Source organism: Schistocerca serialis, chromosome 10, assembly GCF_023864345.2.
Source record: "Schistocerca serialis cubense isolate TAMUIC-IGC-003099 chromosome 10, iqSchSeri2.2, whole genome shotgun sequence".
Taxonomy (NCBI): Eukaryota; Metazoa; Arthropoda; class Insecta; order Orthoptera; family Acrididae; genus Schistocerca; species Schistocerca serialis.
The window spans coordinates 192,272,965-192,291,604 of NC_064647.1; the positions used below are offsets into that span (position 1 = coordinate 192,272,965).

The window sequence follows — 18,640 nt, forward strand, 5'->3', positions numbered from 1 at the left end:
TACACTGTGCACATGTAGGTTTATTTCGTTGTGGCTCACTATATCACTTATTTAACTATCAGAATGATAGTAAAAATTGGGTCTCTTTGTGGACCATACCCTTGTGCTGGGATGTGTCCCAACGATGACCGTGTAGGGGATTTGGAATGAATATCTGAACTGACTCAGCGTCACTTCCAGCCTCAGTACCCGTTATAACGAGCGGTCTTTTCCTACAGAATGCTGCATATAATAAAATCTGAAGCACAGGTGAGTACTTACCTTGAAGTTCTCCCTGACACGAGTTGGGCTGACACTCTTTGGGATGACTGCGACCTCCAGCTGCATGAGGAAGCGGAGCAGGACTTGAGCCGTGGTCCTGCCGTGCTTCTGCGCGATGCCCTTCACGACTGGATCTCCCAGAAGGTCGTATCTCGGCATTCTGAAATAGTAAAGATATACTCACATGGATCTTCGCCCAGCAGTGTCATTTGTCCTGTGTGACACTCATGGTAAGCGTTGCCAAGCACCGAGTCTATTTACGTATTTCAGTTCTGTAAAGAGGGAAATCAAATAAAAACATAATGACTGTTGGAAAAACACATGGCAACTGACATGAAAGATGAGTGAGTTGTTAGTAGTGTGGTACTCCAGGAAAGACACAAGATGAGATCATCTACGTCAACATGCAACCATCTCGGCAATTATTTATCAACCCTTTCAACCAATTACGTAAAAGTGCTACTGTATCACCTAGAAAACGTAACAGAAGGAAACAATTGACGACAGAAGAGGGGTAAATTACTGTTCTTGCTGCTGTTACAATTGATCCGCACGTTAGTTCCCGCGCAACATAGGTTCCAACCCTATTACGTATTTATCCATCAAGAGCTGCACTGAAACGATTATGAAAATCGTGTTTACTTCCGTGCATGGGCATTAAGACGGGATAGTCTAGACGTAACGTGTATCTTGTTTAGTGACGAAGCCACGTTTACCAATGACGGACAAATAAACCGCCGAAATATGCACTATTGAACTGTTGACAATCCTAGTTGGCTTCATCAGGTGGCACGTCAGCGTCCATGAAGCGCAAACGTGGGATGGTGAACCATCAGCTCATAGGCCCGTTTTTCATAGACGGAAGACTGAACACGCACAAGTATCGTAGCCTCGTAACAAACCATCCTCCACAGATGCAATACGTTCCTCTGCAGACTAGGAGGGACCTGTGGTACCAACATAATGGTTGTCCAGCCCATAGTGCACTAAGTACTGTAGCATGTCTTCATGAATTGTTTCCAAATCGTTGGATTGGACGCAGAGGACCCGTACCTTGGCTAGCCCGTTCCCCGGATTTGATACCTGTAGGCATTTTTCTGCGGGAAAACTGAAAGACGCTATCTCTAAGGACGTATAAACTACACCCGATGACGTACAACGACCTATTACTGCAGCCTGTTAGGACATTTCCGTTGAAATGCTAGTACGTGTGTGACAAGCGTGTACTGCCGCTGTCGGTGGTTATTTTGAAAGTAATCTGTGATGGTCAATTGTCTCGTTAGTGGTCATAGTGTGTGCATTTGTGTTGTTCTGTAGTACGTATGTGCCGTGGAAATGTAGTCAACACAGGACAGACAGGGTAAGCCTGCACTCTGCAGCTGCTGTAACCAGCGTTTCCAAAGTTGAGTAATATATATTATTATTGTAACACCCCAAGAAACCCGAAAACCCAAATAAGAATGTCATGATAATTTAAAGTAGGGAACAGTGTTATCCTGACAGGTATGACAACTTCGGCAATAATATAACACCTTAAAGTTTTGATGAACACCAATTTCAATAATTACTGAGTATGTCATGATATAAAGGTAGAAAGAAAGAAAGGTTATTTTTAATTAGCTATCAAACATCACAATAATACACTCCTGGAAATGGAAAAAAGAACACATTGACACCGGTGTGTCAGACCCACCATACTTGCTCCGGACACTGCGAGAGGGCTGTACAAGCGATGATCACACGCACGGCACAGCGGACACACCAGGAACCGCGGTGTTGGCCGTCGAATGGCGCTAGCTGCGCAGCATTTATGCACCGCCGCCGTCAGTGTCAGCCAGTTTGCCGTGGCATACGAAGCTCCATCGCAGTCTTTAACACTGGTAGCATGCCGCGACAGCGTGGACGTGAACCGTATGTGCAGTTGACGGACTTTGAGCGAGGGCGTATAGTGGGCATGCGGGAGGCCGGGTGGACGTACCGCCGAATTGCTCAACACGTGGGGCGTGAGGTCTCCACAGTACATCGATGTTGTCGCCAGTGGTCGGCGGAAGGTGCACGTGCCCGTCGACCTGGGACCGGACCGCAGCGACGCACGGATGCACGCCAAGACCGTAGGATCCTACGCAGTGCCGTAGGGGACCGCACCGCCACTTCCCAGCAAATTAGGGACACTGTTGCTCCTGGGGTATCGGCGAGGACCATTCGCAACCGTCTCCATGAAGCTGGGCTACGGTCCCGCACACCGTTAGGCCGTCTTCCGCTCACGCCCCAACATCGTGCAGCCCGCCTCCAGTGGTGTCGCGACAGGCGTGAATGGAGGGACGAATGGAGACGTGTCGTCTTCAGCGATGAGAATCGCTTCTGCCTTGGTGCCAATGATGGTCGTATGCGTGTTTGGCGCCGTGCAGGTGAGCGCCACAATCAGGACTGCATACGACCGAGGCACACAGGGCCAACACCCGGCATCATGGTGTGGGGAGCGATCTCCTACACTGGCTGTACACCACTGGTGATCGTCGAGGGGACACTGAATAGTGCACGGTACATCCAAACCGTCATCGAACCCATCGTTCTACCATTCCTAGACCGGCAAGGGAACTTGCTGTTCCAACAGGACAATGCACGTCCGCATGTATCCCGTGCCACCCAACGTGCTCTAGAAGGTGTAAGTCAACTACCCTGGCCAGCAAGATCTCCGGATCTGTCCCCCATTGAGCATGTTTGGGACTGGATGAAGCGTCGTCTCACGCGGTCTGCACGTCCAGCACGAACGCTGGTCCAACTGAGGCGCCAGGTGGAAATGGCATGGCAAGCCGTTCCACAGGACTACATCCAGCATCTCTACGATCGTCTCCATGGGAGAATAGCAGCCTGCATTGCTGCGAAAGGTGGATATACACTGTACTAGTGCCGACATTGTGCATGCTCTGTTGCCTGTGTCTATGTGCCTGTGGTTCTGTCAGTGTGATCATGTGATGTATCTGACCCCAGGAATGTGTCAATAAAGTTTCCCCTTCCTGGGACAATGAATTCACGGTGTTCTTATTTCAGTTTCCAGGAGTGTAACTGCAAATCGGTAAAACGAAAGTTAAGTCCAAACTGATATGTCGGTCAGAGATAACATTTATTGTGAAAGAGAGTTATAAACGCGGCGAAAAGGAAATTCAGTGCGTCTACAATGTTCGATCATGGAAATGTTAGTCGGTTGCTAGCTTGCTTGCTATCAAGTCGTGAGAGAGCACCGTTTGTTATCGTACTACAAACGAAACGCTACGAGATTGTTTCTATTCCAAAAAAGTACTATTGCGTGATAGAGATGCGCGGACTTTGTTCTCAGTTATTCTGACTTGATAACTTGAACTGAAGTGATATTCTGATAGTGTACGACGAGTTGATGAACTCTAATTATTCGAGATATTATTGTTGGACTCAAACTTCATCAAAGTGAACAGTTACAACGAAGAACGGACATAGTATCGGAGACTAAAATACCTGATTAGCCTTGAGTAGGAAAAATTAATACGACCACACGAAGATAATACAAATACGCCGATTGTAAAAGTCACGATCGCCGAACTGAAAAGAATCTTAATTGATCTGATCCATCGGTGTGAGTGTGGTGTGTTGATTATAAACTAACTGCTAAGAAGGAACAACAAAAACTGTTCGTCAGTAATGGAAATCTCACGTGTTGGCTCCATAATTAATTGAACTGTGTGATAGTTGATTATCAAAATTAATTAACTGTGAACATTTTAATTGAAAGAGTGACTGGATGAACATTGAGCATTGAATGGAGTGTTTTGCCGAAATAATATTACGATGCACGAAAGCAAGATAGAATTATAGATTATCTCTGGATTAGCGTCGTGCCGTAGTGAACAATTCTGCCTAGCAACAACTGATACTGAACCGCAAATGAATTTTTCCTCGCTTCAGTGACGTGAAACGACGCCGGTGATGAATGATTCACTCAATACTGCAATGACTAACTAACCGGGGATAGCGAATCATAAAACCATAACAGACAATTAAAAGCAGCAGTTCGCATCGCTCAGAAGACTGTGCGGACTCGCAAACGGACTTTCATACATTACGCGAGAAACAATTTTCTATAGAGATTTTCAGGTGCTGTTCCACGCCATCCGACGGGGTCAACCATCACTGCGCGTTGCGTCTCCATTCCGCCGACCGAGCTGTAGCAGCAGCGGCCCAACATCAACAGCGACAACAAAAGGGGAGACGGGACGTCACACTATTCACTGTTCTGTTATTTTATTGTATGTGTGTCTTGCCCTAGAACCTACTCATCCATACCATCAGTCCTCATTAGTCATTTTCAATGGCAGCGAGATTTTCATCAGAGCATCAGAGTGGACACACCCAGTCCACAACACTAACTGGAAAAAAATTCAGTGTGTATGTGTGTGTGTGTATGGGGGGGGGGGGGGTTAAGAAACATCAGTCTCCTATTGGGGTGATATTGATAACATGGAGAGAGAATGAGGGAGAAGTAGGTGGACAGCCATAGAGGAGAAACGAGAAGATGTACACAGATGTGGAGGAGGAGGAGGAGATGGAGAGAGACAAGAGTAGGGGGAAATGGACAGAGAAAGAAAAGAGGAGAAGATGGGCTGTAAGAGAGGGTATGAGGAGATGGAATGAAGGGGAAGGAACAAATGTACCGAGGGGGAACGAAGAAATAGAGAGACTGTGGGGAGTAGCAGGTCGGTGGAGAGAGTGGCATGAGGCGATGTATAGAGAGTGGAGTGGAGGGAGTGAAGTGGGAGAGAGGGGATGAAGAGTCAGGCAGAGAGGCGGACAGAGTAGGCAGATAGAGAGAGGTGAAGAGGGAGGTGGGCTAATAGAACTGGAAAAAATACATACCTGGGGAACGTTGGGTACTCAGTAAACAAGTAAAATAATCTTCAACCTACAGTAGGACCATGTTCATTTGGCTATATGCTGTGAGTTCAAGACTGTGGCAGCACTGCCAAGAACAGTGACTGCTTGAGGCTGAACTCCAGCCTGGTTTACAGCCGTAGTCTGTTATGAGCGTTCATTATGGAGACTGCTCTACTTAGAGAACCAATTAGATCGTATAACGAACAAAGGACGTACTGTATTGAATGGGATGGTAGATACATTCGTGGTACAACTTGACCAAAAAAAGTGAAGAAGAGGCATTAAAGAGTCGTCAGTTTGGTAATGGAGGGATGAGACGATGGAATAAAAGTTGTAGAGGAATATAGAGGCTTAACTACAGTGAACAGGTTCATATTGGTGTAGGTTGCAAGAGTTATGGTGAGATATGCCTTGCTCATGATGGACCAACATGGAGAATTGTACGAAAGCAATCTTTAGACTGAAGGCCAGAGCCGCCACCACCATCACAACCACAACAACAACACATACCACTCGCTTCCGTGAGGTCGCTAATATGCATTTGTGCGGTGATGCTCGACCTTTGGGTAAGCCAGTATCCTGGTGGTTGGAAAAATTTTCACTGCCAGTGTTTGGCCAGTGTGATGTCACAAGGCTTAGTCCTGTCCCACCCCTCATTAAATCGTCCAAGACTTATACGAATAATTGTAAGAACAGTTATTATTATTATGTTCTTTAAGTTTGTTTTTGGGTTTTCAGAAATACTGTTTATTTATGTTGCAGATAACGTGGAAGACGTTGGCCAACGATCACCACAAAAGTAGCGGCAAGTGGGCAAGGAATAAAACGAATGCTGCAAACTACCGCGAGCCATGGGAGGGCCTGGGCCGCGAGGACGTCGAGCTTCCTAGGTCGTTGTTGGACAACGTCAAAGGAAGATGTATTCTGCTTCCTCTTTGTAAACAGATCGATCGAGTCTTGAAAGGTTCATGTAAAACGTATAGGCGGGTGACACATTAGGTGAGACCCGATGCCTGTAATACTTCCACAGTTATTAAAAAGTTCTTAAATGGCAAAACCAATAGTTCATCATTTATATAGATAAAAAGTAGTAAAGATATAGGAAAGGAAGAGTTGCAGCGTCAGAACGAAAAGTGATACATCGCTCAGCAACGAAGAAGGACGTAAACAGCGGGCGTTACGTGGTGAAAACAAATCAACTGATAAAATAGTAAGTCTGTAATTAAGCTTGAAGCCACGTAACACTGCACCAGCAACGAAAGTAGAGGTGGTGGCGTAAAGTTCCTGATCGCCATACTTTGCCCCAGTGTCGTGATTGAAATACCAAACGTCTCCGCAGTGTCTCATGAAGTGAGGGCAAGTGACACTGTTGATGTTGATCCATCCATCGGATGGACACTTTAAGCTTGGCAGCCCCCTTATTGCTATTCACGAGAAGTAGGCTATGTGCTGGTGCCAGGTTTCACCGTCTCCCTTCTCTTATCAGTTTCATCATCATCATCATCATCATCATCATCATACAACACAAACATTACACTCCACTCCACACACACGCACAATACATACATGTAGTGACACAAGAACTTGTAATGGAGCATGTTGGAAATAAACAAACACTGTAGGCCTAGTAATTGCATGATGATTACAATGTTACAGATACCAGGAGATTAGGGTGTACGTACTTGCTGACATCGCCGCCCTGCTTCTCGACGAACGAGTAGATGTGAGGGGTGCCCAGGGGACCCCAGGCGCAGATGGTGATGTCCAGCGCGCGGCAGAAGGCCCTGAGCTCGCGCTGCTGGAAGTAGGCGTGCATCTCCACCTGCAGGTTGGTCGGCTTGATGCGCGCGGACTCCCACACGCGCTTGATCTGGCGCGCGTTGAAGTTGGACAGCCCTATGGAACGCGTGCGACCCGCGTCCACCTGGGCCTCCATTGCCTGCACAAGCCGAGCACAGCGCTCCGTATCCACTCAGCTCTACTTCCAAATCTACGCTCCCGTACAGAGACTCATCCACAAGCAACTTCCAAATACAGTGTTACGAGGGGGTACCCAGAAGAACGACACACAAGGAAAGTGTTCCTCTGAGGCCCATTGATAGTGCAAACAGTTAGCCCACCTACAGACTTGCTAAACATCTGGCAGGATTATTAGCACAATAATTGGGACATTGCGAACACCATGTTGTCAACTCGTAGAAATTTGTTGAGACACTCAAGAGGATGAAGATAGGCCCAAACGACCTAATGGTTAGCCTGGACGTTGTGTCACTTTTTATGAGGGTGCCAATACAGGATACGCTCGATCTTTTGGCGCAACATTTTCCATCTGGAATCATTAAGTTGTACCGTCACGTCCTAACGACAACGTACTTTTCGTACTGCGATGACTATTATGAGATGACGGACGGCACAGCCATGGGATCACCACTGTCTCCAGCAGCTGCAAATTTCTTCATGGAGCACTTCGAGGAGCAGGCTCTGCAAACTACGACATTACGGGCGTCTTTCTTTCCACAATATGTTGATGACACCTTCCTGATATGTCCTCATGGTAAAGATACACTACAGCAGTTCGTCGATCATATGAATGCTGTCCATCCCAACATTAAATTTACTGTCGAGATGGAGAAGCACGGCAAGCTATCATTCCTGGATGTTTTGGTTGAGCGGAAGGCAGGAGGCCAGCTTGGTCATTCAGTGTACCGGAAACCAACACACACTGATCGGTACTTGACCGCCAATAGGTTCCACCACCCTGTACACAAGAAAGCTGTCCTGAACACGTTGGTTCATAGAGCCAAGATTATATCTGACGACGACCACCTACAGTCTGAATTGTAAAACTTAAAACGTGTTCTCAGGGAACACGGATACAGCAAAAGAGAAATCGCAAACGCTTTCAAGGGCCGCCGACGACTGACACCTGGTGAATCAGTAGAAGAGGCCAAACGGAATGCATTCCTGCCATACTGTGGAGCAACTAGTAGCAAGTTAGGACGTCTGCTGCAGAAACATTGGCTAAGAGCAGTGTTCTGGCCCGGCCCCAAGTTGCGAGATACGTTGCACCCTGTTAAAGACGAAATTGCTCTTCGAGTGTCCGGTGTGTATGGTGTACCCTGTGAATGTGGCAGCATGTATATCGGACAGACAATTCGCACAATTGCTGAACGTTGTACTGAGCACAAGCGCCATATAAAACAAAGGGAGCTTGATAAGTCGGCCATAGCGGAGCATTCCCTAGAAAACGGGCATAAAATATATTTCGAAAATACAAAAGTGTTGGTTCATACGTCTACATATTGGGACTCCGTTATAAAGGAAGCAGCCGAGATTCGTTTAAACAACAACAATTTCAACAGAGACCAGGGATACACGCTCAGCAGGGCATGGGGACGGGCGTTGGACATCGAAAGAAAGCAGAGACACATTCGGGAGCGGCGGTTTCAAACGTGGTGCCTGCCCCTGGCGCCAGCTGACGTCACCGGTGCTGCCACGGGCAATAGCTCCGCCAGCTGCCCGGGTCGACTTACGCGCGCGCGCCACATTGGGTCTATCTGATTGGCTACTGATGATGTCATCATGCCTATATAAGCGAGAAACCATAGCAGTCCCGGCATCAGAGGGTTGGATCCCCTCATTCGAAGGCGCCTGATTGCAAAGCCTGGGCTACTCTCAGGTTGGAATCTCCGCTTTCGAAGATTGTCTGTCTGTCTGTCTGTCCGTCTGCCCGCCGCTGCCTGCTGTAGCTGTTCGTTCGTTCGTTCGTCCGTCCGTCCGTCTGTCCGTCTGCCTGCTCGCTGTCCGTCTGCGCCGCTACCGCTGCTACCTGCTGTCCGTCCGTCTGTTCGCCGCCGCCGCCTGGTCGCCGCCGCCGCCGGCCGGTTCTCGCCGCCGCCGTCGCGGGCCGGTTCTCGCCACCGCCGCCTGGTCGCCGCCGTCGCCGTCGCAGTCCGCCCCGGTCGTCCGACCCTGGTCTTCGTCCGTCTGCGTCTTCGTCCGTCTGCGTCTTCGTCTGTTCCCAGTTTGTGTCCTTTCCTTTTCGTGCTGTGCGTTTTTTCTCCCTGTCGTCATGTCCGCCCCCACCACCACCGCCACCACTACCACCACCGCCATCGTCTATACATCCCCTTCCGCCGCCTCCACCACTATCACTTGGTGTGCCCAGTCACACCCCCCTCCTTCCATCCCACCTCTCCTCACTCTCCCTTCACCCTCTATCTTTGTCGCCCCCTCTCCCGCTTCTTCCTCTCGCTCCTCTCGTTCTGATCCTTTCCCCCCACTCCCCCAGCCTGTCACTGCAGCTCCGGCTCGGGTGGTGACCCGTCGGGCCACTGTCCACGCCCAGCTCTCCCCGTCGCCATCGCCATCGCCGCCACCGCCACCACCGTCATCCTCATCGTCGCCGTCGCCTTCGCCTTCGCCTTTGCCGTCACCGTCACCTTCTCCGGCGCCGACTGCTGCGTCCACACCGGGACCTGTCCCTTCCCACCACCTCCCCATTGCTCCCGTCCCTCCTGTCACCACCCGCCCTTCTGCCGCCGTCAAACGCCCTAGTGGCACCCCCACCTCCTCCGCTCCCAAAAAGGCCCCGCCCCGACCTCCATCCCCCACCCCCCCCAGGGTGCCATGGATGTCTCACCGCCTGGCCCTGCTCCCTCCTCCTCCTCCTCCTCCTCCCCCCCCCCTGTTTATACAAATATCTCCTGTCCCATCCCGATCCTTCCTTTCTCGAGGCCCGGAATCTCTTCCTCCTCCTCCGCCAACATTTCCCTGGTGCCCCCATCTCTCTCCTTACTCCAAGATGGGATTCTGTTCTTATCTCCTCCCCCAGCCCAACCCTCCATACTGACATCCTCTCCCGCCTCCCCATCACCCGTTTTGGTCCTAACGCCTCCCTTACCCCTGCTCCTTCTCCATCTCCAACCCGCCAACCCCAATCCCCATGTCGCCCACCAACCCTCACCGCAGTGATCACGCGGCTCAGTCCGTCGATCACGGAGGAGGAGGTGTTGGCGGAGCTCAAGGCTCATCCCACGCTGGAGGTGCGGGCGGTCCGCCGCATTTACAACTCGACCAGCCCCACCCGCCTTATGCGGGTTTTCTCTGAGGACGCCCCCTCCATTGACTGTCTCCTGAAGGAGGGTGCCCTCCTCTTCAACCAGCGGTACAAGGTCGACCCCTCCCGTTCCCCTCCTCAATCCCTGCGCTGCCAGAGGTGTCTGCGCTATAATGAACACCCAACAGCTGAGTGCCGCGAGGCCCCCACCTGCCCGCATTGTCGGCAAGCGCACTTCCTCCGGCAGTGCCCTAACCTCCAGTCCCCTCCCTCCTGTAATACCTGCAATCTCCCCCATCCCACCTACTCCCAAAAGTGTAAAGCCTGACCCCCTCCAACCACTCCTGAACTCACCATACCTGTCCGTCCTCTCGACGCCCCCACTCCTCCTGGCAATTCCCTTCGTCCCCCCCCCCACCACTGAGGACATCATCAGGTTCCTCACAATCGTCCTTCAAAATGTTCATCCCTTTCAGCGCCCCCACACCCTCCAGCAGATCTCCCTTGCCGCCCGTTCCATATTCCAACTCAAGATGTACGCCACCTACTCCAACAACCAGGCCTATTTCACCTTCTCCTGCCTTGACACCCTCGTCTAAATCCCTGTCATGGCGTGACAGCAACGTATCCTTTTCAACAACATCCGCTCCCTTACCGCCAACAAGAACCTCTTCCTGCACACCCTTGCCACCCACCGCGTGGATGCCTTCCTCCTTAATGAAACCTTCCTCCAACCCCACCACACCATCCACACTTCGCCCTATCTCCTCCACCGCTCTGATAATCCCCTCCCAATTGCGCATGGTGGAGTTGCTATTGGTCACCACCGCCTGATCCCCGTTCGGCTCCAACCTCTCCTTCCCGACCCCACCGAACACCTGATCCTTAGTCTCTTCTTCCCCGGCCTTACTGTTACCTGCGCCACCATCTATGTCCGCCCCAATGCTCCTCTTCCCTTCGACTTCCTCTCCCACATCGACCGTACCTTCTCCTCCTACGTGATCGCCGCTGACCTCAACATCCATAGTCGTTCCGCTGCCCTGTTACGGCGGTGGCATCGGTTCCTCTCCACCCTTCAAGGCGATCTCATCCCCATCCCCAGCACACCCGTCCCGAATCCAACTCCACTCCCGATGTTATTCTCTCCTCCCCCAACCTCCTTGGTCGCATAACGGTGGATGTCCTGGAGCCTATTGGTAGTGACCATCTCCCTGTCCTCATCAGCGTTTCAGATGGACGTCGCCCCCAGCCCGACCCTCGTACTGACCCTCCCCCGAAGTATGTCCATGACTATTCCCGTGCCGACTGGAATGCCTACCGGGATACCCTCTCCACCCAGGTCGATAGCCACCCCTTCACCTACCGCCACCCTGACGATGTCACCCATGCCGCCTCCTTTCTCCAGCAGACCTTGTCTGAGGCCGTGGAGGCCCACGTCCCTACTGTCGCCATCCACCCCCACCGTCCTACCTTACCCCCACAGGCCGTTCTCCTCCTCCGTGAATCCCATCGTCTCTACCGTGCCTTCCTCCGCACGCATGACCCGGACACACTACGACGCCACCGGCAACTCCAGCGACACATTCGTAATTTGCTCGCGGCTAAGAAACGCCGGGACTGGCGACAGACATGCACCCGTTTAAATGCTACCCTACCACTCAACTCGTCCAAGTTCTGGTCAGCCTTCCGTCGCCTTACTGGAACTAAACCCTCCCCCTATTATCCTCATCTCCATGATGATCACCCTTTCCCTGACACCCTTAGTAAGGCCAATCACTTTGCCTCCTACCTCTCCGATGTATTTTCCATCCCCGATGATCCCCAGTTCGATTACTCCCTCTTCCTGGATATCCGCGATCGAACTGACACCTCCGTCCCTCCCCTCGCCCCTGGTTTCCAGTACTTGGGCAACATTACCCACATGGAACTCAATGCCCCTATCACTACACAGGATCTCATTGTTATACTCCGCAACACCGCTCCTGGTCACGATCGTGTCACCTACCGTCACCTTCGTGAAGCTCCTGTCTCTTTCCTCTCCACCCTGACCGGGCTCTACAATGTAGTCCTGTCCACCGGTTACTATCCCGACCTGTGGAAAACCTCCCGTATCCTCATGTTCCTTAAACCTGGCAAACTGCCGTCCGCCGTCTCCTCCTACCGTCCCATTAGCCTTACCTCGGTCTTCAGCAAGGTCCTGGAATCTATCCTCACCCGCCGCATCCACCAGCATCTCCGCCAGCACCGCCTCCTTCCCGTTACCCAGTGTGGCTTTTGGCCGTCCTTCTCTTCCGACGACCTTCTCCTTCACCTCACTCATCTCCTTTCCGAACAGCTCAATTCCCGTCGCTCCGCAATCTTCCTCTCCCTGGACCTCGAACGTGCGTATGACCGCGTCTGGCATTCCGGTCTCCTCTTCAAGCTCCAAACCTTCGCCCTTCCCATTAACTACGTCCGTCAGATCGGCTCCTTTCTCTCCCGCCGTCCTTCCTATGTCACCATTATAACACCGATTCCTACACCTTTTTCCCCTCCGCCGGTGTGCCCCAAGGCTCCGTCCTCTCCCCCCTTCTGTACCTGTTGTACACGGCGGACATGCCGCCGCCGTCAGTCCCCGTCCACCTTCTCCAGTTTGCCGATGACACTGCCTTCCTTGCCCTTGCCCCCACCCTACAGCGCTCCCAACGCCTTCTCCAATCCCATCTTGACCGGTTCACCGTTTGGTGCCACCAGTGGTTGCTCAAGGTCAATCCCTCCAAAACCCAGGCGATCATTGTAGGCAAAACCACCCCTTCCTTTCGCCTCCTTGATTTCTACATCACCATCTATGGCCGTCCTATCGCCCTCACTCCCATCCTTAAGTACCTTGGCGTCACCCTCGACCGTCGCCTCTCCTGGACTTCCCACCTCCGGACAATCCAAGCCAAGGCACGCTCCCGACTAAGTCTCCTCAAGCTCCTCTCCGGCCGTACGTGGGGTCTGGAACCCTCCACCATCCTCCACACCTATAAATCCCTCATCCGCCCTATCCTTTGTTATGCCCATCTGGCTTGGATCTCCGCCCCCCCTACCTTCTATAAATCCCTCCAAATCCTTGAACGCCATGCTCTCCGCCTCGCCTATCGCATCCGTCTCCCCTCCCCCACGCGTATCCTGTACGATCTCATTCCCTTCCCCCACCTCCTCCTTTTCCTTGAAAGGATACGGATCCTGTACACCTCCCGTAAACTCGACCCTCCTCACCCGCTCGTCTCCCCGATCCTCTCCCACCCCCGCCCGCTGCCGCGCCTGTATTCCCACGTCCCGCCCGGTCTCCTTCTCTCCACCCTCCTTACCCTCTCCCAAGGTGGCTTCCGCCAGCTCCCTCTCCCTGATGATGTCCTCGTCCCCTCCATCTACCCCTCCTACCAACTTTGATCCTCCCGCCCTCCTCCTGTGCTTGCTCCTCTGGGCACCCTCCCTCCCTTCTCTCCCTTTTTCCCTCCCTCCTCCTTTTCTCCCCCCTCCTCCCCCGGGTCTCCCTTCCCCTGTCCCTCTCCTCCTGCCCCCATCTCCTCCGCCATTGGCATCCTTTTTCTCCCCTCTCGCCCACCTCACCCCTGTTCCCCTCTTGGCAGGTCCCCGGACTCGCACACGCATAGTGAACATTCGCGTGCCGGAGATCATCGCCGTCAGTGTCTCGTGTGTGCCGTCGTGTTTCGTGTTCAGTGTTCCCCGTCACACTCCCTCGTTCACCAGTCCCATCGTCATCTTCAGTGTTTGTGCGTCGTCTCATAAGTTAGCAGTGTGGATTATCGACGAGTGTGAACGGCTCCGTGTTTGTCTCTTGTGTCTCCTGTTTTATTGCCCACATTCTGTAACTTATGTGTCTTCTCCTGTTTTTTCTGCTTGTATATTCTATGGCTGAAGAGCAGCGTAGTGTGCTGCTGACAGCCTGCCTGTTGTACAGGCTTTAAAATAACAATAAAGTAAAAAAAAAAAAAAAAGCAGTCCCGGCAGTCAGTGAACTCCTGACGACGATGGCGAAGATGGCCATCGAAAGTTGGAGCATTTTATTCGAATTGACGCGGCTGGAAAACCGAGAACGTTTTATTCATGTATGCTGTCGCGAAAGACTCCGAGGACACATACCCAGAAGAAATCGAACAAATTTTTTGGTGGGCAGAGCTTTTGATGTTTTCCATCATGTTTTCGTTTCTTTAATCTGTGACTGAGTTAGGGAAACGGGTACACGAGGACACGTTACCTGCACTGAGTACAGTACCTTCCAGATGGCGACGTGGTCGGTGTCCATGTCGAGCATCACCTTGCCGTCTGGGCCCCTGGGGTAGCGCCCCTGCTCCACGTCCTGCATCCCCACGGGGTTGTGCACCAGGTACAAGTCGACGCAGTCCAGTTGCAGGGCGGACAGGGACAGCTTGATGTACTTCTCCACCGCTGACGCCCTGTTGCCCATCATTGGCAGCTGGAAATAAGGAGTCCTCCGGTCAGTGCACTCTCTACATCGTTAGACGGGAATCATGACAACATCAATACTTGAAAGATATTTACTCTGGTACGCTTGTAAGATGGTCATGTCATTTTCATTGTTACACTACTGGTAATTCAAATTGCTACATCACGAAGATGATGTGCTACAGACACGAAATTTAACCGACAGGAAGAAGATGCTGTGATATGCAAATGATTAGCTTTTCAGAGCATTCACACAAGGTTGGCGCCGGAGGCGACACCTACAACGTGCTGACGTGAGGAAAGTTTCCAACCGATTTCTCATACGGAAACAGCAGTTGACCGGCGTTGCCTGGTGAAACATTGTTGTGATGCCCCGTGTAAGGAGGAGAAATGCGTACCATCACGTTTCCGACTTTGATAAAGGTCGGATTGTAGCCTATCGCGATTGCGGTTTATCGTATCGCGACATTGCTGCTCACGTTGGTCGAGATCCAATGACTGTTAGCAGAATACGGAATAGGTAGTTTCAGGAGGGTAATACGGAACGCCGTGCTGGATGCCAACGGCCTCGTATCACTAGCAGTAGAGATGACAGGCATCTTATGCGCATGGCTGTAACGGATCGTGAAGCCACGTCTCGATCCCTGATTCAGCAGATGGGGACGTTTGCAAGACAACAACCATCTGCACGAACAGTTAGACGACGTTTGCAGCAGCATGGACAATCAGCTCGGAGAACATAGCTGCTGTTACCCTTGACGCTGCATTACAGACAGGAGCGCCTGCGATGGTGTACTCAACGACGAACCTGGGTACACGAATAGCAAAACGTCATTATTTCGGATGAATTGAGGTTCTGTTTACAGCATCGTGATGGTCGCATCCGTGTTTGGCGACATCGCGGTGAACGCACATTAGAAGCATGTATTCGTCATCGCCATACTGGCGTATCATGCGGCGTGATGGTATGGGGTGCCATTGGTTACACGTCTCGGTCACCTCTTGTTCGCACTGACGGCACTTTGAACAGTGGACGTTACATTTCAGATGTGTTACGACCCGTGGCTCCACCCTTCATTCGATCCCTGCGAAACCCTACATTTTAGCAGGATAATCCACGACCGCACGTCCTATACCGGCCTTTCTGGATACAGAAAATGTTCGACTGCTGCCCTGGCCAGCACATTCTCTAGATCTCCCACCAACTGAAAACGTCTGGTCAATGGTGGCCATGCAGCTGGCTCGTCACAATACGCCAGTCACTACTCTTGATGAACTGTGGTATCATGTTGAAGCTGCATGGGAAGCTGTACCTGTTCACGCCATCCACTGTTTGACTCAATGCCCAGGCGTATCAAGGCCGTTATTACGGCCAGAAGTGGTTGTTCTGGGTACTGATTTCTCAGGATCTATGCACCCAAATTGCGTGAAAATGTAATCACATGTCAGTTCTAGTATTTGCAAAAACAGACATAATGTCTAATGGGGTAGCAGCAATCAGTGATTATATAATGTTACTTATAATCCGTCTTAATTGCAAAATTTTTTATTCATATGACCGGTTTCGGTTCGTCAGAACTATCTTCAGATCTGATATTTCAATTACAGGAATAACCCGTCCAATTCCAGCAACTTTCCCATGCTGCGTCAGCGTCAGCATGTGAAAGTTGCTGGATTTGGACGGGCTACTCCTGTAACTGAAATATCAGATCTGAAGATGGTCGTGAATGTACCGAAACCGGTCATATGAATAAAATATTTTGCAATCAAGACGGATTGTAAGTAACAGTTCTAGTATTATATATTTGTCCAATGAATAACCGTTTATCATCTGCATTTCTTCTTGGTGTAGCAATTTTAATGTCCAGTAGTGTATGTGTTGCTGATGTGCATGTTAGAGGGAGGGCAAGTTATGTTACTGTTAAGCAGTCTTTGATCTTGTCGTGACAATCTTCCCCTCTGTCCAGTCTGATACATTCTTAAAAGGGAAACTCCCCATCGCACACCCCTTCCCACCCCTCATAATTAAGGGTAAGAGAGCAGAGTGGACAGCCAGTCAAAAACTTAACACAGATCAAGCACGAAAACAGGAAGAAGCTGTACTGGAATGCGAAAAAAAAGCACAATAGAAACAGTGAAGGGTCCAAGAAGAAGAACTGCAATATAAAGCAGCCAGAAGCAGATGTGGCGTCGTGGTTAAGTGGTTATGGTATTGAGCTACCAAGCGAGCGAGCTGTGCTCACACCACCTTTGTGCCAACTTTTCTTTTTTTTCGCTGTTCGCTTTATTCAAATTTACGTCTGTGTCGTGGTGTAACGTCCGTTTGCAACAGCGAGGTGTAAGGTAGGGACACATAATGACAATTGATTCTGCACACCAGCAGCGGAAAGAAAGTGGTTTTGAATGGGAACCGCAAACGTTTCACGGCAAGGCGACAAGTCAACCGAATCTTCCAGCAGAAAACACGGCTGCTGTGTCATACACGGTATTAGCGACAGTACAGGTAGATGCGCCGTATGACGCAAATCTCTTATCGTCGCACCTAATTTGTGTGCCAGGTAACTGAGTGAGATATTCCTCCTTGCCCGATGTAGGTGCTCGTATGAATGTGATCACTCCCAAGGAAATGATGAAAACATAACAGTTTGTCACATAAGCTGCAAAAAATGAACGCGTCACTTTCATAATCACACAATTTCTTCGTGCTCTGTCAAAAACATATGTTTTTAACGTTTTTAAAATTGCGTTTCGTGTTGAAAGTCTTGAATCTTGAATTCCTTTTTTGTATCATAGTTCACGTCCGTTTATTTGTTGTTTTCATTTCTGTGAGACGTCTATGTGGTATCTCGCCTGCTCTCACTATTCATCACATTTACTGTCGACGGTAGTGTTTTCATACCACATGACTCATATTCTATAACCAATGTATAATATGACAACTGCCAAGACTACAGAAGAGAACAAACATTTCAATGAACGGACGGACAGCTCATAGTGTCTTCCCTGACTCATGCATTAACTTGTCAACTGATTAAGCTGTTTCATTTTTATACAAATTCTCTGTTAGCATTGTAGCCTACTTTAAATCATTCTTCACTTTGATAATTATAGTATTGTTGAGACCTATGTTATGTATGATGATCACGCGAAATCTTACGCTGTCTTTCTGAATACATACTTCCTTCTAAAATGGTTGTCTTGGAATATCGTTTCGTAGGAATAGTTGCCCTCCCCATCACACTGTTTTTCATTACGCATTACGACATTGTACCACGTGGTAAGAAACAGTTTGAGTACAGAATGAGATTTTCACTCTGGAGCGGAGTGTGCGCAGATATGAAACTTCCTGACAGATTAAAACTGCGTGCCGGACCGAGACTCGAACTCGGGACCTTTGCCTTTCGCGGGCAAGTGCTCTACCGACTGAGCTACCCAAGCACGACTCACGCCCCGTCCTCACAGCTTTACTTCTGCCAGTACCTCGTCTCCTACCTTCCAAACTTTACAGAAGCTCTCCTGCAAACCCTGCAGAACTAGCACTCCTGAAAGAAAGGATATTGCGGAGACATGGCTTAGCTACAGCCTGGCGGATGTTTCCAGAATGAGATTTTCACTCTGCAGCGGTGTGTGCGCTGATATGAAACTTCCTGGCAGATTAAAACTGTGTGCCGGACCGAAAGTCGAACTCGGGACCTTTGCCTTCCTCGGGCAAGTGTTCTACCACTTGTCCGCGAAAGGCAAAGGTCCCGAGTTCCAGTCTCGGTCCGACACACAGTTTTAATCTGTCAGGAAGTTTCAGTTTGAGTATAGTTTGGAAATTTTCTTTGGAAATAGAAATCTAGCTTAGCCGCTGCCTGCTTGATGTTTGCTGTTGTCCTTTGGAAAAATCTGCAACAATGTTGTCAAGAGGCGAGGTAAGTTGAAATTTTGATTAGGTGCAGGTAATTGTTTTACTTCAGT

At 50.3% G+C, this 18,640-nt stretch overlaps 1 protein-coding gene across 1 annotated transcript in view; it reads right to left on the bottom strand.

The window, feature by feature from the left end:
* Nucleotides 1-18,640, bottom strand: part of LOC126425198 (1,5-anhydro-D-fructose reductase-like) — a 78,798-nt gene that overhangs the window by 24,903 nt on the left and 35,255 nt on the right. The window contains exons 3-5 of the mRNA XM_050088154.1: nt 14,490-14,690; nt 6,849-7,105; nt 262-421 (exon numbers count right to left, since the gene is read on the bottom strand). Of these exons, the coding sequence (XP_049944111.1) occupies nt 262-421; nt 6,849-7,105; nt 14,490-14,690 (618 nt within the window). The remainder of the gene's footprint in view (nt 1-261; nt 422-6,848; nt 7,106-14,489; nt 14,691-18,640) is intronic.